The sequence below is a fragment of the Myxocyprinus asiaticus genome, chromosome 28, assembly GCF_019703515.2.
Source record: "Myxocyprinus asiaticus isolate MX2 ecotype Aquarium Trade chromosome 28, UBuf_Myxa_2, whole genome shotgun sequence".
In the NCBI taxonomy this organism is placed as follows: domain Eukaryota; kingdom Metazoa; phylum Chordata; class Actinopteri; order Cypriniformes; family Catostomidae; genus Myxocyprinus; species Myxocyprinus asiaticus.
This window is the reverse complement of record NC_059371.1, coordinates 2,273,848-2,297,019: the sequence shown is the minus strand read 5'-3', so window position 1 is coordinate 2,297,019 and position 23,172 is coordinate 2,273,848. Positions and strand designations below refer to the sequence as shown.

Genomic DNA, 23,172 nt, shown 5'->3' with positions numbered 1-23,172 from the left:
ATGAGAGAAAAACTGCGGTGTTTAATGAAGACACCTCCTGAAGTGGTCAGTAGGTGTCGCTCTGTACACACTGTGTTAATGTGTTTTTACCCTTTTTTCTTATTCGAGGCTGTGCGAGTTCAAGCGGCTGTAGGAGGAAGATGTAACGTTTTGATGTCGTGTTTGATGCTGAAATAAGTAAAGTACTCCATTGATTTATTCAATGGTACTTGAGTGATACTACATGGGATCTTACGCAGGATAGGCCTACTGCTTTCAATAAAGTCTTAGTTTATTAAAATCTTTGTAAAGATATCGCCACACCCGAGGGCTGGCGACGTTCGTTTTTCGTGACATATAATGAAAAAGTCAGTTAGCAGAGGATGGTTTCGATCCATCGACCTCTGGGTTATGGGCCCAGCACGCTTCCGCTGCGCCACTCTGCTTACTCTGTGCAAATCACACATAGAAGTATATGTATGTATAATAAAAAATAAAACGGGCAACATTTTTATTTGGCAACTCCAAATGTATAATAAAGAGAATACAGTTAGAAACATTAATAATAAAAATAAATAATTAAATAAAAGGTTTTTTTTAATTGTAATAATTATTAATACTGATTTATACTACTTTACCAAACTTTACTTTTGTATTCTTCTTGTTTATTTGAAGAAAATTGAGGCTTTTTAAGAATTGATTTAGATATTCTACAGATGTGAATACAGAATTTACCAAACAAAATTAAGTTTCATGTGCAAACGTTGAAAACGTTTAGATAACTGAAAGTAACGGGCCTGACGTCAGAATGGAGATTTGCCAGAGTTCACCTGTCCGGACTGTCTGATCAGCATATTCTCTCTTCTTCAGGAGGAAGATTTGATCAGAGCGTCCATGGTCTGTTAAGTAAGTGATGTGAGAGTTAATGCTCTCATACTGGCAAGAAATGACACTGAATGAAGATTCATGTGTGTAGAAATCAACCTCAGATCTCAAACGGAGCTTTATTTCGCATACGGGATAAGTGCACTAGATACACTGATGAAGAACAGGAGGCTTTTTAATCATAGTCAATCTGGACACAACATACCTTTAAAAACTAAATAAACCTACTCGATTAAATCGGACTCTGATGTGATCCAATCGCTTTACATTACTTCTGTTAGAACTGACAAGTGATGAAAGGTTTCAATCTCCAGGAAACCGGAATTAGACGGACAGAAGAGACAGATGAACCGGTTGGTTATGAGATACTCATCGTCGAGAAAGCTGTTAAGATAAAGTTTTGGAAAATTAAGGAAATGTAGAAAGTAGTGTTGGAAAAAATCCGAGTCATTTTCACTTCATACATGATTCATTGATTCGTTTTGTTGTGGGCAACTGGAGACATTTGTTCACTCTATAAATCTATTAGTTTAATTCTAGTTCACCCGCCATACAAATTGAAACACACAATGATGTGTTAAAGGTGCACTCAGTAATTTATAATGCATGTCGTCTTGGATGACGTATTCTGCATTGTTCGAACAGTTTTCAGATACCATTGCCATTGTAGAAATTCACGAGTCACATTCAGCCATTATTTATTTAATCCATGAGTGAAAGTGTGAAGATTAAGTGAGTAGTATTCGGCTGACCATGTGATCCTAACATGGCAGCCCCCATGATCGGGACCCTCTCCCTCTAGATTAAACCAGCTTTTATCAGGTTACTGATATGTCTGGTGTCTTCATCTCATGTGAGTGCTCATGATTTTATACATATATTTCAAAATAAATATTCATTTATTAAGGGGAACAACTTTTTTTATGAGGAAGAAATTACTGAGTGCATCTTTACATATAACAATTATTATTTAGACACATTGTAAACAACCAATAGAGTGCAACAGTGCCTGCCCACTTTTTTTAAAAACTTCAATGTAAACGCTCACTGTTCTGATTGGCTAACATCATGCAGCCCCTCAAATTCAGCCATATTTGAAACTCAATCTGAAAGAGAATAAACAAGCTCCACAACATTATAAAACTAAATTTCAGGGTTTACACACAACGCACATCCAACACATTGCATCGGAATATATTCAACTGTTCACTCAAGCATCAACATCATAAACTTGTCATGACATTTGAAATATTCATGAATTAAACTGTTTACTTATGGATTTGTTGTCAAGTCCAAGTGTTTTAATTGCTCCATTCTTCAATTACAGTTCCTTTGCAAAGCTTGAAACATATTATGAATGGTTTACAAGCAGTCCACGCTGATATTCACAAATACACAGTCCATAGCACTGTAAAACATGACACACACATAGTGCACTGAGGTGCAGATCACCAGAAACGCATCCAAACGGTCAAAGATGTCCAGCTTGTGCCTGTTTACACACACCAACAATTAAAAGTAGCACAGATAGGTGCAAGAACAGCAAGATGAAGAGCAGCTCCTTCTCTGAGTTTTAACTGACACAGCGCCTTTTAAAAGCGATGCGATAAACATGACAACGGTCAAAGACGTCTGTGTAATGTTTGTTATATGCACAAAAAACTTCAAAATAGTCCAGATGGGTCCCCTTTAGTATTCAAGAATAGTTGGCAACACTAGGCCTTTCTCTCTCCCTCTCTGTTGATGATGCAAACCGAACGCCAGTGGGCGGGGCTAAGGGTGCAATGACACGTGTTGTGGGGCATGTAAATACAACTGAGCAATTTCTCGTGCCATAAACAATTAATGAACATGCACCTGTGGAACGGTCGTTAAGACACTAACAGCTTATAGATGGTAGGCAATTAAGGTCACAGTTATATAAACTTAGGACACTAAAGAGACCTTTCTTCTGACTATGAAAAACACCAAAAGAATGATGCCCAGTGTCCCTGCTCATCTGTGTGAACGTGCCTTAGGCATGCTGCATGGTGGCATGAGGAATGCAGATGTGGCCAGGGCAATAAATTGCAATGTCTGTACTATGGGAGTACAGGGAGACAGGAAGGACAGCTGATCGTCCTTGCAGTGGCAGACCACGTGTAACAACATCTGCACAGGATTGGTACATCCAAAAATCACACCTGCAGGACAGGTACAGGATGGCAACAACAACTGCCCGAGTTACACCAGGAATGCACAATCCCTCCATCAGTGCTCAGACTGTCTGCAATAGGCTGAGAGAGGCTGGACTGAGGGCTTGTAGGCCTGTTGTAAGGCAGGTCCTTACTGGCAACAACGTCACCTATGGCCACAAACCCACCATTGCTGGACCAGACAGAACTGGCAAAACGTGCTCTTCACTGACGAGTCGCGGTTTTGTCTCACCAGGAGTGATGGCAGGACTCGCGTTTATCGTCGAAGGAATGAGCGTTACACCGAGGCCTGTACTCTGGAGTAGGATCGATTTGGAGGTGGAGGGTCCGTCATGGTCTGGGGCGGTGTGTCACAGCATCATCGGACTGAGCTTATTGTCATTGCAGGCAATCTCAGTGCTGTGCGGTACAGGGAAGACATCCTCCTCCCTCATGTGGTACCCTTCCTGCAGGCTCATCCTGACATGATCCTCCAGCATGACAATGCCACCAGCCATACTGCTCGTTCTGTGCATGATTTCCTGCAAGACAGGAATGTCAGTGTTCTGCCATGGCCAGTGAAGAGCCCGGATCTCAATCCCATTGAGCACGTCTGGGACCTGTTGGGTCAGAGAGTTTGGACTAGGGCCATTCCCCCCAGAAATGTCTGGGAACTTGCAAGTGCCTTGGTGGAAGTGTGGGGTAACATCTCACAGCAAGAACTGGTAAATCTGGTGCAGTCCATGAGGAGGAGATGCACTGCACAGCTGGTGGCCACACCAGATACTGACTGTTACTTTTGATTTTGAATATATTATTCCATTTCTGTTAGTCACATGTCTGTGAAACTTGTTCAGTTTATGTCTTAGTTGTTGAATCTTTTTATGTTCATACAAATATTTACACTTGTTAAGTTTGCTGAAAATAAAAGCAGTTGAAAGTGAGAGGACGTTTCTTTGTTTGCTTAGTTTGTGTCTAAATATCAAGGAAAATTAGATTTTCCATTTCATGACCCCTTTAAAAAGAATCCTTTTTGTAGGAGAATCTGTTTGCAGAGATGGAGTTTCTGCAACGTTTCACAGTTCCTTTCAGACACGAGGACATACTCCTGGAAGGATTATTACCTGTGCCGTTCCCACCTGGAGATGAAAATGAAATCAGGCAGGTCATGTGCAGACTACAGCTGCAAGAGCCTGCGAGGTCATAAAGGCAAGTGATCTTGTGGAAATCCACAGGAACCTCAGCAAACACCTACAATGCCATTAAAAATCACAGCACCATAAAGAACCGTATTCTGCTTTGTTGATTGTGATGGCTGGTCCACCCAAACAATGCTGCCGTAACACACACACACACACACAAAATCAAAGGCAGAAACTGAAATCATAGCTCAAACACATTAGTTGCATCTTATTTCTGTTGTGTATATTGTTTGATCTGTACTCGCCTATGAGTCACAAATGATGTAGTTGTAATGTCTCGTTGTCGAGCGGATAAGAATATTTATGGTCTGTGCTGCACAATTTTGTTGCACTTTTGAAGTGAATACAATAACAGAACCGACATCACAGCTGGACAGTAGATACATTAGTAGCCACTGACATAAATATTTCATTCTCTTTTTCCACAGGAAGGGTTCTTGGTTTTGCATACTTGGTTGGAAACGATGCCTGCTCACTAGCAACAGTGAGAGAGGAGCAGGCTGTTTTATTTATATGAAGTCCCTCACACCTGCATGCTGATCTTTATCTTGATGTAATCCTTCCTCATGATCACCCAGCGTGTTTTCATATGCTGAATGTGAAGCTAAACACTATTAAAGGGTGGGTATACACTGCGGTATACCCAACAGAATCGCGCAGCGCGTGCAAATTCGCACACCAAGAGCCGATCAATTCAGGCAGTGCTTCATTTTCGGTGAATTGCATGGGTAAACATGCCCACAAAATCCCAAAACTTTATTTCCAGGTTTAATTTATATTTTAAATTAGACTAGAACCACACGATGAGTGTTTATGATTACTCTTTTAATCGTTTAATGTATTTCTGATAGTGACCGTCATTGTGGTTTAAGGGTGTATGTTGAAAATGGTGGAGAAAATAGCGGTGTCCTTTTTTCATCATGTGCTGTTTTTAAAGCAAAAAGAAACAAATAAAACATGAAATGTAGGCTGTCATCTGCTCAACCTCGGGAGTGTTTACTCGCGAGACTCACCAAAATTGAAGCGCTGCCTGAACTGGTCTGTGCAAACAGACCTTATTCACACTAGCGCCATCTTTGAAATGAAAACGAGGCTGTGAGGGATAGACTTACAGTCTCTTTAATGGCATGAACAGTATAAAGCTGTTTAAAGCTCCTACATCACATCTGATTTTCCACAACTCATGTTGTCTGGAGTTCTTTATTAACTGAATGTTCCTGGACAGATATTTTATCAATGTTATGTCCACGGAACGATCCAAAAACACTTTAAACTGCAGTACAGCCCATTGAAGATACTCTAAGTCTATCCTGCACAGCTTAATTTTCATTTCCATTAAAAATCAAAGATGGCGCTTGCGTGAATAAGGTGTACAGCTTGTGCGCGCTGTGTGGTTTTGTAGGGTATACTGCAGTCTCATCACGCTTTATGTTTAGCTTTCCATACAGCTCTAGAAAACGCAGCATGTTCATGAGAAAGGATTACATCAGGATGTAGATTTGAATGCAGGTGTGAGGGATTTCATGTAACTACTGCTCCTCTCTAGCTGTTACTTGCATACCAGTGATTACCTCTCCGCGTGCCAATGTTGGCATACGTGCCGTAGCTTGCTGACCCAGATACAGTAATGGAAATCATCCTGTTTGGACAAAAAAATTAATTCAGCATATACACTACCATAATGTGTATAGGGATGCACCAGTATTAACATTTTTGGCCGATACCGATTTTAACAAAACGTTATAGGCTGATACCGATATTTTGCCACTTAACATATTTGTAATCAGATCACTGTTTTGCTTAGGAATTATGCTTTAAAAATGTACAAAGAGGTACAAAAACTATTTTACTGTTCTAACAATGAATCATTTCATTTCACAAAATTTTAAGATTAAAAAAGAGATAAAAATATGATAACATGACGATTGATGTGGGGGAAAAAAGGTTATTTTGCACATCTAAAACCTTTTTGCACGTGTATTTGCAGCTCTAAACAAAATAATTCACATTTTACATATTATGATTAAACATTACAAACTCATATTTTGTATTCGACATGTTTTTCATTTTTTGGAGTTAATTTATTATTAGGTAGGTATTTCTTTTAAATTACACAAACAAAAAATTATAAAAAACTTTATGCAACACAGTAAAATTTACGTAATCGGTTCATGCTTATGATAATGTTTTAATTTGGTCAATAACTGGCTGATAAATATTGCTGGCTGATACATTGGTGCATCCCTAATGATGTATACTTACAATTTTACTTTTCAAATGTACTTTTACGAGATACAATTAATATATTAAAAAACATTTGTGGTTCTAAAATAGGCCTAATTTTCTATATGCCAAAAAAAAAAAAAAAAATCTCATTTGTTTTTCTTTTGATGAATTTATTGCATGTAATTCACCCATAATGTATGTGATATTTTAATGCAGGGTATTCATTTATGGTCAAGTCCTGCTCAAAGCCCCCTGCAGGACATTGTAGTTGATCCTATTCAGTCCGTTGGTGTTACTTCTGACATCACAGGAACAATCAAAACCTGGAAGGGTTTGACTGGAGAGGAGCTGGCCTCTTGTGAGTCAGGATTCTCTAAGACAACACTACTGTCATTCAACAACAATGGCAGCTCTTTCCTCATGGTATTATTATTCATAGAAGCCTTTGTTGAATTTTTGACAACACAATAAATATGTGATTTGTAAGTGTATACGTGCATGTTCATTTTTTTACTTTAGGTGGGAACTATTCAAGGTTCTCTGGTTGTCTTGACTTGTCCCGCACTGTCTGAAGTCTCGAGGCATGTGGTGTGCGACAAGTTCAATCTTAATCTTCTCCTCTCATCCCCAGATAAAAAAATGGATACTTTGTGCCTCCAAAGAAAACTTGACTTGAGCCCAAAGGTAAGCCAGGTGCTCCCAAAGTGAATTGCACTCCATTATAATTATAGGATTATATATAAAAATGAAGATTAGCGTTATAGACATTATTTGAAAGGGATGAATTGAATGACAGCTGCTGTGTGTCTCTGGAGGTTTTTTACATTGAAAGTGTGTGCGATCCTGTTGAAGACGAGGACAGTTTGTGTCAGAGTCTGCCTGTCACTGGCTGATGTGCCGCTGTATTCCTCCCATCACAAGCTGCACGTGTCATAGTGATCCATAAAGATGGTCTCTTCAACAACAAACTCTCAAGTCAAGTCATTTTTATTTGTATAGCGCCTTTCACAACACACATCGTTTCAAAGAAGCTTTATAGAAGATCAGGCATTAACAGAAGATAAAACTGTAATATCTAAAATGTCTTAGAGTCATCATTGTGTAGTTTGATAAAATATGATTATGAATTGTGTTTAAAAATAAGTAATTAAATAATAATTGTATTTATAACCCCAGCGAGCATGCCGAAGGCGACTGTGGCAAGGAACACAAAACTCCATAAGATGTTGGTTAATTGAGAAAAACAATCTTGGAAGAAACCAGGCTCACTGTGGGGGCCAGTTCCCCTCTGGCTAAACATCATGAATATAATGCCAGTATTACTTATGTATAGTACAAGTCATGGTTTAAAATTATTAAACTAAGTAAGTGTTAAGGGTCAGTGTTAAAAACAAAGATTTTGAAAGAACTGTATGATTAATGACTAATGTCTTTGAAGTCCATGATTAACTGCAGAAGTTCACATAGATACAATAGTCCTTGTTAGTTGGCTTATGAAGGCTTTTGTTGGCAATTAATTGATAGTCTATGTATTCCATTTTAAGAATGTAGTCCATCATTAGACCAAGGTGATGCAGGCAGAGATCAATGAGGTGCATCGCAGATCAATCGGCAGGTCATTTCGGTGAGGTCTATCCTAAGTCCAAGGTTCAGGCTATGGCATTTGAAGTATCCATCGTAATAGACTGAAGTGATGTTTGGCTGGCACCGGCTGCTATTAGTCATCATCACACAGCGGCACATAGCAGTGGAGTCTGACACTAAGCAGGAATGGAGCTGGATCTGGCCGGTTCTGGTGACCTCAGGATAGGAGTCCCAAGGTTGAGACAGGGAAACAAATAAAATAATATTAGCATAGATGCCATTCAGTTTATTGCAGAATTATAGATCATGATCAATGTTTCTGGTTTCTGGTTCCGGCAGACCTAACTAAAGCAGCCTAATTGTGAGTTGAAGGATAAATTATGTTTATGTCTGGCTGAATAGATGAGTCTTTAGTCTAGACTTAAACTGAATGTGTCTGCGTCCTGAACAGTGTTTGGGAGACTATTCCATAGTTTAGGAGCCAAACAGGAAAAAGATCTACCTCCTTTTGCAGATTTTGATATTCTAGGAATTATGTATGCCAATGTGACGATGATAAAATGGGGCAAATATGATCATATTTCTTGGTTCTCGTCAGCACTCTGGCTGCTGCATTTTGAACCAATTGAAGTTTTTTTTTATTGAACTTGCTGGAGATCCTCCCAATAATGCATTACAATAATCTAGTCTTGAGGTCATGAACGCATGAATTAGTTTTTTGGCATCAGCAACAGAGAGCATGTGTCGTAATTTAGCAATATTTCTGAGGTGGAAGAATGCTGTTCTACAAACACTGGTAATTATATTTTCAAAGGACAGATTGTTATCAAATATAACACATAAGTTCTTCACTGTTGAAGACGATGTAACAGTACATCCATTGGGAGTCAAATTATATTTTAGCAGCTTATTTCTCAGTATTTGACCTGAACTTAAAACAAAAAGGAGCAACAAAGTTCACCTCAGAAATAAAAGACAAAATGTAGCACTATAACTGTTCTTGTTGTAGGCTGAATGTATTTTTGTTTAAAGGCATAGTTGATTCTCTCCAGTTGTCATATAGAGAGCACTTTTCACCATCCTATCAACTCCTTATGAATAAAATCTCAGTGTACTATTTTTCTCATTGAATATTCAGTTTCACTCAGAAATATGTCATATTCGTTTTTTACACACCTGAAAAATACAATAAAAAGTATTATGTTGCAGTATTTATTAATATGTCGTCTCTTCCCATTTCAGCTCAGCAAGTCGCGTCATTTCAAGTAGAACTGAGCCATCGTTCAGACGTCACTCTGGAGGTGAGAGGGAGCAACACTCTTCTGCTTAAAGATGGAAACCATCTTAAAGTCTACACACTGAAAGGAGAACTTGTGTCTAGTTTTGAAGACAATTTACAGCCAATCACTGCTCTTTGTGTGGTAAGCTGTTGGACCAATCCACTCATTCTGGCCGGTCAAGAACATGTCCAGGTCAAATTTCAACTCAAAATCGAAAGAAAAGTATACAGAATTATATTTTGCATAAAGGAAATTAAGCCAATTTATTGGGCCATTTAGGGGATAGTCAACCCAAAAATGAAAATTCTCTTATGATTTACTTACCTTTAAGCCATCCTAGATGTGTATGACTTTCTTTCTTCAGCAGAAACGAAATGAAGATTTTTATAAGCACATTTCAGCTCACTTTGTCCATACAATGCAAGTAAATGGGTGCCATCAGGCTGCTGGCTGTTTGAAGGTCCCAAAGGCATATTTAGGCAGCATTAAAGTAATCCACACAACTCCAGCCGAACTAACCCTTTAAGATTATTTGCATTGCAATATTATTTTCATCACAATTAAACACAGTTCCCTCTGAATTACTGTAATGCATCTGGATGTTTTACCTTTGAATTTGTATGGTAATTGTCATTACTGTACTCAAAGATGGTTCTCATCCAGCCAGGACACAAGGTCCTTTTATTATTATTTAAATCAGCATAAATTAAGGGAAGTACAACAACTAATGCATTTTTTTATCAATTTGATAATCAATCATTTTTGCATTACAGTAAGAGAGATTTTGGCTAATGAGGGACATGCTTTATTGTCATGAAAATAATGTCACAATTGTTTCTTTTAATTTCAAGGTGAAATATGACCTAGACATTTTCTTCAAAGGATTTTTGAGATTCACTCTTCTTTGTTTGTGAATAAATGAAACTCTGCTGATCATGCAGGACAGTTTTCAGGTGGTGACAGCATCTCGTGATCTGTCTCTCAATTAAAAAACTGTTGACATTATTTTACATTATTAAGTGTTATTAATAAGGATTGTAATTCATTATTCTTCGGAATGATGCTTCGAAACAATATATTTATTGTGAAAAGCGCTACACAAATAAATAGTTTCTCTTTGGGTTTCTACATTTAACATTACACCAACTGAAGAACAATACACTGTCAACAGAACACTGTAAAAATTAAATATGTTTCAGATAATATTAAAAAACATTTCCTTTGGCTTTAGTAAAATGACAATATAAAAGCCAATAATAAAATGCTTCATGTAAGAAGTGTTTATAATATCATGTGTACTATTTTTCTCACACAGGGGGTCTCTCTTAGGGGATCGTCATATTTGGGGGTTCTTGGCAAATGTTTGAAAACCCCTGCTGTAATCTACAAAAATAAAGACAGTTATCAGTCTTAGTTATACAATCTAATTATTTTATTACAAATAGTTGAACAAACTTGGTACAAAAATTAGAGGTTGCAATGCTTGTCACAAAATATACAGTATGCTTTTTGTCATCAAAACATAATTTACTGTACAACATGTATTTTTCAACTTTTACAAAGGGAAACTGTATAATTTGGTCTACCCCTTTTTGGACTCCTTATCGGAATGCAGAACCCAAATAAGAACCAAAGCCTTTAACATTAATCTTCCTTTAAGTGCTCTATTCAGTCCTTTACTAAACTTTATCAGTTACTGAAAAACTACCTGTATAGATGCAGATGTAAAGTGCAGGGCTTGTCTTTGATCATGGCTAAAGATGTAAATGAACTTAAAGGAATATTCCGGGTTCAGTACATCGACAGCATTTGTGGCATAATATTGATTACCACAAAAATTTATTTCGAATCGTCCCTCCTTTCCTTTATATAAAAAAAAAAGCACAAATGGAGGTTACAGTGAAACACTTACAATGGAAGTCAATGGGGACAAACTTTGGAGGGTTTAAACACGGAAATTTGAAGTTTATAATTTTATAAAAGCACTTACATTAATTGTAAAAATGTATTATTTGAGCTGTAAAGATGTTTAAATTCATTTAAAGTCATTTTTACAGTCGTTTTAGGGTTTCAGGGTTTGTTGACATTACATCGTCATGGTAACAAGTTCAGTAAGCAATTTTATCACACTAAAATCATGTTTACATGCATATCCTTTATGTCTTGTGGCTATACTTTTGAAACGGTGAGTATTTTAATGTTCAAAAATTGGCCCCATTCACTTCCATTGTAAGTGCCTCACTGGAACAGATTTTTGCTTTTTTTATTTTTTTAAGAAAAGGAGGGATGAGTCAAAATAAATGTTTGTGGTAATCAATATGATGCCACAAACACTGTCAACCGAGCTTAACTTGCAGTGAACCCAAAATATTCCTTTAATTCTCTTTGTATTGAAGGTATTGTTTAGTTAGCTATTGTTATCTGTATTAAACCTCAAACTTGTTCATGGCAGCTGATCTCAAATGATGCAGAACGAGCTTCAAGACCTTTTTCATGATCTCATGGACACTTTTCCCACCATCTGTGTTTTTCACCTAAAAACAGTTTCATTAAAGTGAAAAAATGTATGCACGTTGTATTGATTTAAACATTTCTTAGAATAGCATACAGTACCTTTGTGAAAGCTTTGGTTGCTCGCTCTAGAAAAGCACTCTCAACTTCCTCTTGTATTGTGAATAGATGAGCAAAACAGTCCAGAATGCACGTCACTGTTTCTTTTGAAGCCTGATGGCGGCAATAAGAATTAATTCACATCTCGTAGCAAAATAAGTTGAAAATTATGCATGCTGTGTTCTCAAACTTAAATATACTGATAATTTAATGTAGGCGATCTTGGCCTTAACTAGTTATCTAAAATTAGATCACAGTTAAAGGTCAAGTGTGTAATTTTGTGCCACCAAATGGTATTGCAAAAAGAATATTTTGATAGTGGCATAAAACTGCAGTGTTTAAACTTTTCAAGAGGTTAAACCTTGGCTTACTTTCAACTGTCTCTGCATATCATCAGGTTGGGATAAGAGAAAGTGTTAACATAGAAACAAAATTACTCAATTTACTTTTAAATCATAGTCTAAAGGCTCTATTTTTGTACCCATGTTAGGCACAATCTTACACACAAGGCGTGGGTACAGGGTGTATCTGTTGGCGTACACATGCAAACAGTGGGGTGTATTCACAAAAATATATGAGAGGTCCATGTAAATGAAGTGGCGCAAAGCCAATTTGCTATTTTTGTGAGAAATAAGTCATTGTGCTTAAAATGTCTGAGAACCACCTTATAATTTAGGAGCCTACATCCAATAAGTCCCGACGAACACAGCTTTTTCCATGCGTATATAAAGAGCATGTCATAGAGGTTAGGGCTGCATGATTATGACAAAAATAATTGATATTGTAATTGCGATTCATTTCGATTAATAGAACTGACATTAAAATACTTATTTTGGGTGGATCAAATGCATGCCATATTCTTTGTGTTGGCTACACACATGCTTTGCACGCATGATTTCACAAACCCACTTACATCTAGACTTAGTTCACACTTGCATGAATATACCAAAACTTCATAGCCATGCACACTGACTTTGTGCTTATGGCATATTGCATATCACTGCACTCAAGGACGTACTGTAGCAGTCTTAAAATAGAGCTTGAAATGTTATTTGACAACAGATCAGAAATAAAATCTTACCCTATCTAGGCTATTTAGGACAGTTTTGCCATCCTGACTGGCCTTTTCCAGTGTGTGAACATCATGAGCTGAGATGACTGGTTCCTTGAGCTGCTCCAGCCATGACCAAATGATTCCAGAAAGAATAAACGGGTCTCTTTCCAAACACAGTCGCTCCCATGCACCCTGGTAATTAAGATCTGTCTGTGGAGAGGAACAAACACATGTACCAATTCTGCAACCAAAAGACAAATGAAATTTTATATATATATATATATATAAGCTTGTTTGTTTAGAACGTACAGTATTTTAAATAACCTAATGCTTAGCCAGATTGGACAACAACTACACTACTGGTCAAAAATTTTGAAACACTCATTCTTTATTATAATTTTTTTTTTTCACATTTTAGAATAATAGTAAAGTCATTAAAACTATGGAATAACATAAATGGAACTATGGGAATTATGTTGTGACTAAACAAAATCCAAAACTGTGTTATATTTGAGCATCTTCAAATTAGTCACCCTTTGCCTGGAATTTGCAGACATGTACTCTTGACATTTTCTCAACCAACTTCTTGAGGTATCACCCTGGGATGCTTTTTAAACAGTATTGAAGGAGTTCCCATCTATGTTGGGCACTAATTGGCTGCTTTTCTTTATTATTTGGTCCAAGTCATCAAATTCAAAAACATTTTTTTTAAATTAAATTTTAGTTTTATAATGAAATAAATTAATATGGTGGCACAATTATATTTTTGTCTACAAAACTAATTTCAAACATTTAAGCATACGCCTTCAGATCAAAAGATTTTTAAGATCATGGGAAACATTTCAGTCAAGTGTTTCAAAACTTTTGACCGGTAGTGTATGTGCATCTCTTAATCATACAACAACCTCATCCAGAGATGCTTGTCTCCACCAATACTGCAAGAAAGGCTCAGAGAGAAGGCAGGCAAACTAGGACATGTTCTTTTCATGCTGAAGAAATTGAAGGACTTTCAAAAAGATTTTGAGTGAAGACCAGAGCCCCTAGGTCTCAGATCAATATCAGGTCTTTTAAGGCCCAGACCAAAATAAAGATCTGTTGGTCAAAGAACAAGTCTGTTCTTTTTAATGAACTGAAATAGAAAATGCTGAATTGAATGCAACCTTTATTTCAAACTGTGAGCCACTTTGTACAGGGCTTAAATGGACGTTCAGCCGTTTGATTTATCTGTAATGGGAAAGATACCTCGCTGACCTGTGGTTGAGGTAGTTATCACCTGTAGTAGTTGTAGTTGAGGGGTGATCGCGCTTTTGCGGTAGCTGCCCCTAAACTGTGGAACAGTTTACCTATTTATATTAGATCAGCATCAACAATACATGATTTTAAAACTAAGTTGAAAACATATTTTTTCACCTTGGCTTTTAATCAATCCTAGAGGTTGTATTTCATTTTTAGTTGTGTGTTCTGTGTGTATTATCTTTTTTTACCCTTATGCTATTTTTACCCTTTTGTACTGTACAGAACTTTGGTCAACATCTGTTGTTTTAATTTGTGCTTTATAAATAAATTAGAATTTAATTGAATGTTAGAAATAGACTGTGATCTTGTCTGAAATCATAAGCCAAGACCCAGACCAATGACAAGAGACTTGTGAGTGAAGACCCTTGTGGTCTCAAGAGGTCTCAAGACCAGAACATCAAGACTCCAACTCTGCTGGGATACTGCAGTTCCCTTTAAAATAGTTTAAAGTTTGCCAACAACAAAGCCATTGATCACTTCCTGCTACACAGGAAGAAGAGGGCCCTCATGTCTGGACACAGGGAAAATCTGAAGCTTCTTAAGACAACACTGCTCCTTATCCCCAGCCTTCCTGTACTGTTATACCTCTTAGTACATTAGTACATGCACCTACCTGCCAAGTGGACACCTTCTGAATATGTTCCTTCTCTCCATCCTGCTCAAGGTCTACCACAAGTGACTGAGCAACCAAGAGGCGACGTGAGTCCAGAGACAACTCGGATTGGACAGTGATGAAGGGCACTTCCGAAAGTTCTTTCTCCTCATTTTTAGCCCCATCATGTTCAGTGCTTGGCTTGGGGTCTTTCTTCCAGAACGAAAGTATTTTGCTGATGCTTGTGGTGTTTTTCTGATCTGAAACACCTACAGACTGGCTTCGCTGCAAGACAGATTTCCTCCTTTTTTTGAGCAGTGGAGATCCTACCTGCTGGTCCATCAGAGTTTTCAGCTCCCATATATTGTTGGTTGAACTGTAGATGGGACTATCCTTACAAGTGCCTAGAGAAGGTGCAGCATAGTTTGCAGAAACACTGTTGAAAGCTTCTAATTGACTGTTGATGTTAGAGGAGTGGATGGTGGCTAAAACTCCAAGAGGGTTATCGGAGAGGTTTAAAGATGCAGCTAACCTCCGTAGGTCAGACTCACTGTAGCTAAGGCTCTTACGGACATAGTAAAGAGGTTGTGAGTTGTCTCTATTGACTTGGGGTAAACCTGGAAGACGGGGCCTGATCATAGTGATCCCATTTCCCATAATCTCTCTGTTGAATGGATACATTGCATTTTCATTCAAAGTATTCTCCACTACAGGTGTGATGTCAGGAACCTCAACAATGTCCTCCTCAATAACCTGACGATTCTCTGCAATGTCCAATAGAAGTCTGCAAATGAAGGGGACCAGCTTTGGCACATATCTTAACTGTCGAGCCTCATATCCATGTAGCATATGTTTTTGGCGGATCAAGTATTGTGAAAGAGTAACAGGGGGGGCTCTCGGCTCAGCGTAAGCAAACACATTCCTTAGCGGGACAAGGAACTGAGCGAATTGTCTGACACACTGTAGCTGTCCTCTTGTCTGGATAGAGTTTGGACGTTTTTCTCTAACCTTTAAAATGGCTTGATCTGCTGTCATCCATGAGGTAAACACCAAAAAGCAGGCTAGCAAAACACCTAAAACAAAAAGTGTATAAAATAAAGTAGTCATTTAGTGGAGTAAGTAGTCCTTTAGCAAACACTTTTATCCAAAGTGACTTACAGAAGCACTATTACAGGGACAATCCCTCTGGAACAACATGAGATAAAGTGCCTTGCTCAAAGGCACAATGATAATGGTTCATCGCTTGCACCTTATAGGGCTTGAGAAAACTTACTGTTCCAAACCCTGAGCTTAAATCAATACACTGTAAGAAATAAATGTGCAAGAATTGAACCTTTAAGGGGTTCAACAGCTTGTCACTGGGGCAGTACCCTCAAAGGTGCACCCACTGTACCCTCTTTACACAGTAAGGTAATAATACGTGCCTGATTTGTACCTTTGTACCTAAAGGGTACATATTAATACCTTAAAGTGTAAAGAGGGCACAGTGTACCATTGGGGGTGCTGCCCCAGTGACAAGCTGTGGTAACCCTTAAGGTACAACTTTTGCAAATTTTTTCTAACAGTGTATGCTACACCAAAGAAAAGATGCCACAAGTGCTCTCCTAAATTTTTGCTGGTAATTTTCATTATATATGTTTTAAAAACAAAAGCACACTGTACCTGTTCTTCCAAGCCCCGCATGACAGTGAATAGCCATTTTACCCTCTTGAATGGCAAAAGACATGACTTTCACCATATCCAAGATGGTCATGAGAGAGGCCACACCATAGTCATTCCATCTAAAGTTGTAAAAATAAACTTAAACAGAAGAAATAAAAAGAGTTACTTAATAACTTGAAGACATAAGCACAATCACAGCTTAAAATTACACCTACTACGCTGTTTTTTCATGTGTCAAGAACATTTCTTTATCTTCTGTCATATTACACAGGCACTATAGGCTGGATTACATGATACGACTTTAACCCAACAATCCACGACTATAGAGGAAACCTTGTAGTGTATGCTGCACGACTCAAAACTGAAGTCATACTGTGATCAGCCAGTGGTAATCAAGCATACAAGGCCACAAAGCACAAGAAATGGAGATAACGAACAAGCACTCAAGTGGAGTTTGACTTTTAACTTCACTCACGTGCAACTTGCATTACAATGTCTAAAGACCATACTTGCTGGGTATTCCCACCCTAGACCGCAAACCAAAATGTGCTTGGTCTGTGTAGCAACAACAACAACAGTCCATACCAATGTTTTTTATATCTGTCATGTGTCTAATAGCATTGGGAGCATTTTTTTGTGTGTTTGTGATCTGATCAGAATGACTACACAGTCGGGTAGTGTGTAATCCCCAGTGATCTTGTGTGTGATGCCCAGTTTTTGTCTGGAGCGATTTTCAAAGTCAGAATGTGTGTGATGCACAGTGGTGGAAATGGCAGAGATTCATTGGGGGGACCCTAGCTGGGGAGTCAGGGTGCATTTGAAGAACAGGTTAGAGAAAACCGCAGGATATTTTGGATGAATACCTCTCAGTTTGGTGCTCTGAAAATCAGGAATCGCACATGTAGAGGTGGATTGTGTTGTAGGGGATTTTCCCTTAAAAAAATGTATCTGATGGAACAGGGACTAATTCCCCTGTGAATTCGGCAACTGTAGGTCAAAAGTTCTTCAAATAAAATTGATCTGTGCTTACTGAAATTATAACTACTGCCCCCAGTGGCCGAAGCAGGAAGTGCTCACGTTTCTGGGTGAAATGTCCACAGAGGGATGACAAAAGCGAGTTGTTTTTAGTTGTCAATGATGTAATACAGTGAAGAGGAATTAATATTTTTTTTTAACTCTGCCCCAAACCTAGCCATCAGTGGAGTAAAAATGTAATCTTAGATGGAAAATGGAAACACCGATGGGGCTCGTCATTGATTATGTTTCAACACAGTACATGAACCCAGGTCTGTGACGCTGCTGACCCAACACACATTCAGTTGCACCATAGGAAAAGGTAAACGTACTTGAACTGATGCAAAAACATCTGAAGGGAGATGGTGCTTGTCAGTAACTCTGAATGGAGACGATATCAGAGTACTAGAAAATTTGGTAGCAACATGTTGACTTCCTGTGTGATCATGTTGGTTTGAATTGGAACTGCATCTCCTCTCTAAATTCACTCCCGGGACTCCGTCCCCCCGCAACAGCCAACCCGCAGAAATTTCAGATGCAGAAATCTGAAAGTTTGCTAGAATCAATAATGGAGATAATGCACAAAATGAAAGTTTCACTCACTGCCAACCTCCATGAATGTCTCTGGTCGGTAAGTGAAGCCACTCTCGGCTTCAAGTGGGTTTCCACAGCTGGCATGCTCACCAGGGCATTGGAGGTTAATAAGTGTCTTCAAGCCACATCTTAACATGAAGAAACACTTAATTAGTAGAGGGTGTCAAGCACAATACACAAACTTTTTGGAGTTTTCACTTCAAATCCTGTTTGTTAGAGGCTTTTTCAGTTATGAACATCAGATTTACCTCAGAAATTGGTCAATTATGTTGTATTTTTCGATAATTTCTGTGGATGGACGTGCCATGGCGAGCAAGTCATCAGTAATCCTTGAAAGACACAAAGAGGAACAATGATTTGACAACTATTATTACATGCTATGACTGCATAAAATCTTAAACTGGGATTTACTGGGGTAAAATCTAAAACTTTGGGAAGGCCATTTAGAAAACTTCATGAATAAATTAAGAGTTATTAACCTAATTATGTCAAGGTGCAGGAATCTCTTATGGCTACAAATACAGAGGCTTTCAGTTCACAGTCAAATAAGCCAATGGCCTAATTTTGAAATCCTTAAAAAAGAAAAAAAAAAAACAGGTAAGTGCATGCTGTGTACCAGGAAGAATAGATTCCATTGATGGCCTGATCGTCTTCACTCCAATGCGAGGGATCCTCATACTTGCATGCCTGGCCACCACATCCAATGGAGCACTGCATATGGCAGGGGATAACATAACGCAGCACCTCTCCAACCATTGTGTATTTTGCTCTGGGAAGCCTGGAATCCTTCACTTTAAAAGAGCAATTATAATTAACTTAGAAGCAAGAGAGAGCCTAATCACCTTAAAAATTGGATCAAAGAAACACTCTGACATTTTACTCCATCTACTCAGATAAACAACACCATTTGCCAGTTTATTATACAGAATTTGGCTCAGTACTGCAGTATAGACAAAATTGTAAAAAAGTAAAAGAAAAAAATAATATCTTGCAGAGACAGACTTGAGGAACAGATAGTTTAGAGAAATTATTTACACTGAGGATGTAACTTTGTCTTTTGCCATTCCTTACCAAAGTCCATGATACACCCACCTCCATGTCAAACTCTGTTCGGCACAGGAAAAACGAATAAGAGCACTACAGATGTAGAGTTTTTGTATCTTGGCAAATAAATCAGTTCTAAACAAGTATTTTGGACAAATCTCAGATTACTTTGAGTTTAGAATATATGACATGTTTTTTGTCTTTTGTGTAACATAACACTTGGCACTATGGACACTTAGAGATCCAACAATCCAAGGCTTCTTCAATCAAGAATAAAACATGTTTTCATACAGAATTATTAATGTTTTAATAAATTCAAGTGACTACCTGTCCACAGTTAATGCGCTGTTCTGTAGACTTCACAGACGTCCAATTAACATTAACCAACATGGTCTTAAAAGATTTAATTATTCTACCCTCTATTCTAAAGAAATTAGTTGTGATTACTCACCCAAACACAACTACAGAAAATTAACTGTAATTTCTCTTCCATCCACTGAATCCACAGCTGATTTAATAACTTGTCTCTCCATCATTATGTTGGTACATGACAATATTATTTGTCCTGTCTTCTGGCAAGAGGCACAACCAGTTTCACAGTGCAAAGCTTGTAGATGTACATCCTAGTAATATTCAGATAGCTAGAGTTTGAGAGAAGGTAGGTTTAATACTGCTTTTCTTTTCCCCAAGGGAACGTTTCACATCAAGCTTGAGGCTGAGTAAGGCTGCTATTTCAAACTCCCACAAGATTTACCAACTAATCCACTTACTCCTGAAATAGCAAAAGAAACAACCCCTGGCCTTAAAGACAGTGAATAGTATTATAAGATAGAGTTGTTCAACCTTTATTTCATTGTTTTTATAACAGAAAGAAAGGCTTTCATCCCATGATTATAATATAAATGAAACCATAATAGCATTTACATCATGCTATAGAAACTTTCCTATTTTTTGTACCACATTCAACAATCTCAACATTAAAGAATCACAATGTAAACACACATTTTGCCTTCTTTTTGATGATAGCCATGAATTTATCCAATGAAAAGTTAATATAACTCATACCATACCAGTAACAGAAAGTGTCAATTAGGTGAAGTCCTCAGAGCTTTTACAAACTGACAACTTACAGCAAATCTGATTAAAGGTGTTTCTTAAGAAGGAAGTTAAACAACCGACGCAGTGTACCAGTATTACTGCATCAACCTCAAATACACTGAGTGAAATTGATGCTTCACACTGCAACCTAATTTACAAGTTGCTAGGGTGTGATTATCAGATAAATGCAGATAATACTGCCCTACAAATGTAAAATGCAGTAACTAAACATTTTGTCAAAATTAAGTTGACTGAAATCGTGTCTTTTACGGCAATCCACACTGATCAGTTTTTTTGTTCTGTTGCTATGTTTACACTTTTATCCACAATAGAAAGTTATTTTCCCCCACTGAAAACTGATTCAAAAATGTTCTATATTAACTCATGGAAAACAATGATGTTAGAAAACTGAGGCCACATCCACAGCACATCTGTTTTCGCTTAAAATATCCATTTTCAGTTTCCTAACATCATAATTCTCCAAAACTTATGGTAATGGAAAGCGTTATTGATATGCAGTTTTCGGTGGAGGAAATGTCTTTCGGTGGACGGAACGAGATCCTGCGTGTCTAGCTGAAACTATGGGAACTTCTCCCAGGAATGACATCTCTGAAGCCCTTTAAAATCAGGCCAATCTATTGGCAGATGGTGCCTGATGCTCCGCCCCTATATAAAAATGACCCTCCATGCAGGGTAGCAGTGCTTCCCATTAATTACCTAGACTGTGGCGGCCCGTTGTGTTTTGCGCCGTTGCTCTCTCACTCTCAGTCAGTCAGTCAGTCAGTCAGCCCCCGCCCCCGCTGTACATGTGCATGCTCACACACACACGCTCTGGTACCACCTGGCTGCATCCGAGACACCAAGGCATTTTGAGGACACAACATCGTTTGAGGTAAGTCAGTGTTTCCCAACCACTGTCCCGCAGCACACTAGTGGCATGAAAGATTGTCAGTTGTGGCGTGGAAAATTATCAAATTCCACAAAATAAATAAATGCATGAAAACAAAATTCTGGGATCCAAACTCACCTTTTGACGAAATTTGCTGTTTTGAAACCATAATCGGACTCTTTTGTGATTGTGAAGAGCAATGATTAATGTGCAAAAGTGACTGATATTTATACACATTAAGGTTCTTTCACATGACTCGCGTCAGCTCTGCAGACATTGAAGTTTATGAAATGACGCAACTTTATACCAAAGTGTTTTTCACACACGTTTCTGCTTCACCAATAATGTCTTTGAGAGCACTAAGCAACAAAAAAATATTTAAAAACTGTCCAAATTTGCGAAGAGATATTGAATATCTCATAATTAAACATCACCTTATCATTTCCGAATATTAGACGTGGCAAACTCGTAAAATCGCCCCTCTGTGACGCTTTCTGCAACTCTTGTCACGTGGAGGGCAATGCGGTGCTTGACGCTGGCATTGAATGGAGTGTTGACGCCTCGACTCAACTCATGTGAAATGTGCTTTACAATGACGAAAGAACATTATTGAAATTCAAATTTATTATTATTTGTCTATTATTGTGGTCTTTTCTGATAAAAGTCATGCTCAGCAATTTAAATACTGTAGGAAAATGATACCATAGATCTGCTTTGTGTTTATAATTCTTATACTGAAGTCAGTAGATTTGTAGCCATGCAAGTTTTAATAAAGGAGAAGGTAAGGATGTTATTGAAACTCACTATTATTAGACTATTATTGTTGTCTTTTTGGATGAAAAATAATGCTGAGACTGAAGGAAGACTATAGATCTGCTTAAACACTATAAAGTTTTCGATTTCGGTCATGAACGACTCAAAATGATTCACTGACCCACTCATAGCACATAAGACGCTCATTTTTCTCCACCTAGTGACATTTCCAGAAGGGGTCACTGAACTAATCAGTTAATAAAATTGAATAAATTTGTGAAACAGAAGCAAGCCTCACCAAAATACTCTTTATTTTTGCAGCTAATTGTACACAATTGTGCAGTAAATTTAATATACTTGAATCACTAAAATTGCTGGAATCTCTGCTGAAATTTTTTTCGTGGACCAGTGATTGTCTCACCTTTTTCACCCATCATGAGTTTGCATCCCTGTAATTTGCTGTGGTATTGCAAGAACAAATCGGCAAATTTGTTGTTTTTCATTACCTATTTAGTGCTCTTGCCACCCGTGACCTCATACAGCGTACCTATGTGACTTGTGTTTTTTGCATAGCCGAATTTTCAAACATTACAAGTAAACACTAAGACGGACAGAAAACATGGACAAGTTCTTGAAAAGGAAAACTATTGATGATGGTTATGTGGGATAGTGGTGTGCCGTGGTATTTTTTAATCGTAAAAAGTGTGCTGTGGCAGAAAAAAGGTTGGGAAACACTGAGGTAAGTCATGTTAACTAACGTTACAGTATCCACTGCAGTTATCCACTAGTCCAAACACAATTTTAGCATTATCAATGTACAACAGCAAACAGATAACATTACTGCAGAAGTTGTCATCGATAATTAACGTTAATCTAATGTTAGCTAAGTTAGGTAAGGTTAACATTAGGTGACATTAATGTTAGCTAACAACATTAGCTGTCAGTCTCCTCGCTTATGTTGACTGACATATCCGGCTTGTCGTGAAAAATAATGTATAACATACTGTATGTAACATTATATCTAGCTAGCTAACGTTAGCTAATTATCTAACGTTAACATTATTACCAGTGGCTCTGACTATTTTCAGCATCTGAGGAGCAAGTTGGCTCATCATGTAACGTTAGGTTATTTGTAATGTTAACTAATCAAGTTGAAGTAACGCTACTGTTTTAACTCCATCTCGTTTACCGTGCTTTGTGGGTGTGAATTTTTTGCCGTGTCATCACCATTCATAT

General features: G+C 37.9%; 1 protein-coding gene, 1 non-coding gene and 1 pseudogene across 2 annotated transcripts; 1 reads left to right on the top strand and 2 right to left on the bottom strand.

Annotated features, from left to right (window-relative positions):
- On the top strand, positions 1–10,319 carry LOC127419358 (uncharacterized; annotated as a pseudogene).
- Positions 354–425, bottom strand: trnam-cau (transfer RNA methionine (anticodon CAU)). The gene has a single exon. It is a non-coding gene; the product is annotated as a tRNA-Met (tRNA).
- Positions 10,320–10,743: 424 nt separating the features above from the next.
- ptpdc1b (protein tyrosine phosphatase domain containing 1b) lies at positions 10,744–19,785 on the bottom strand. The gene is made up of 10 exons (XM_051659802.1): positions 19,648–19,785; positions 19,224–19,258; positions 18,769–18,943; positions 18,401–18,481; positions 18,162–18,280; positions 16,545–16,682; positions 14,904–15,955; positions 13,022–13,204; positions 11,944–12,054; positions 10,744–11,864 (listed from the first exon to the last, which is right to left on the bottom strand). Exons 2-10 carry the CDS (start codon positions 19,231–19,233, stop codon positions 11,757–11,759), a joined length of 1,977 nt encoding a protein of 658 aa, XP_051515762.1. The 5' UTR covers positions 19,234–19,258; positions 19,648–19,785; the 3' UTR covers positions 10,744–11,756.
- Positions 19,786–23,172: the final 3,387 nt, after the last annotated feature.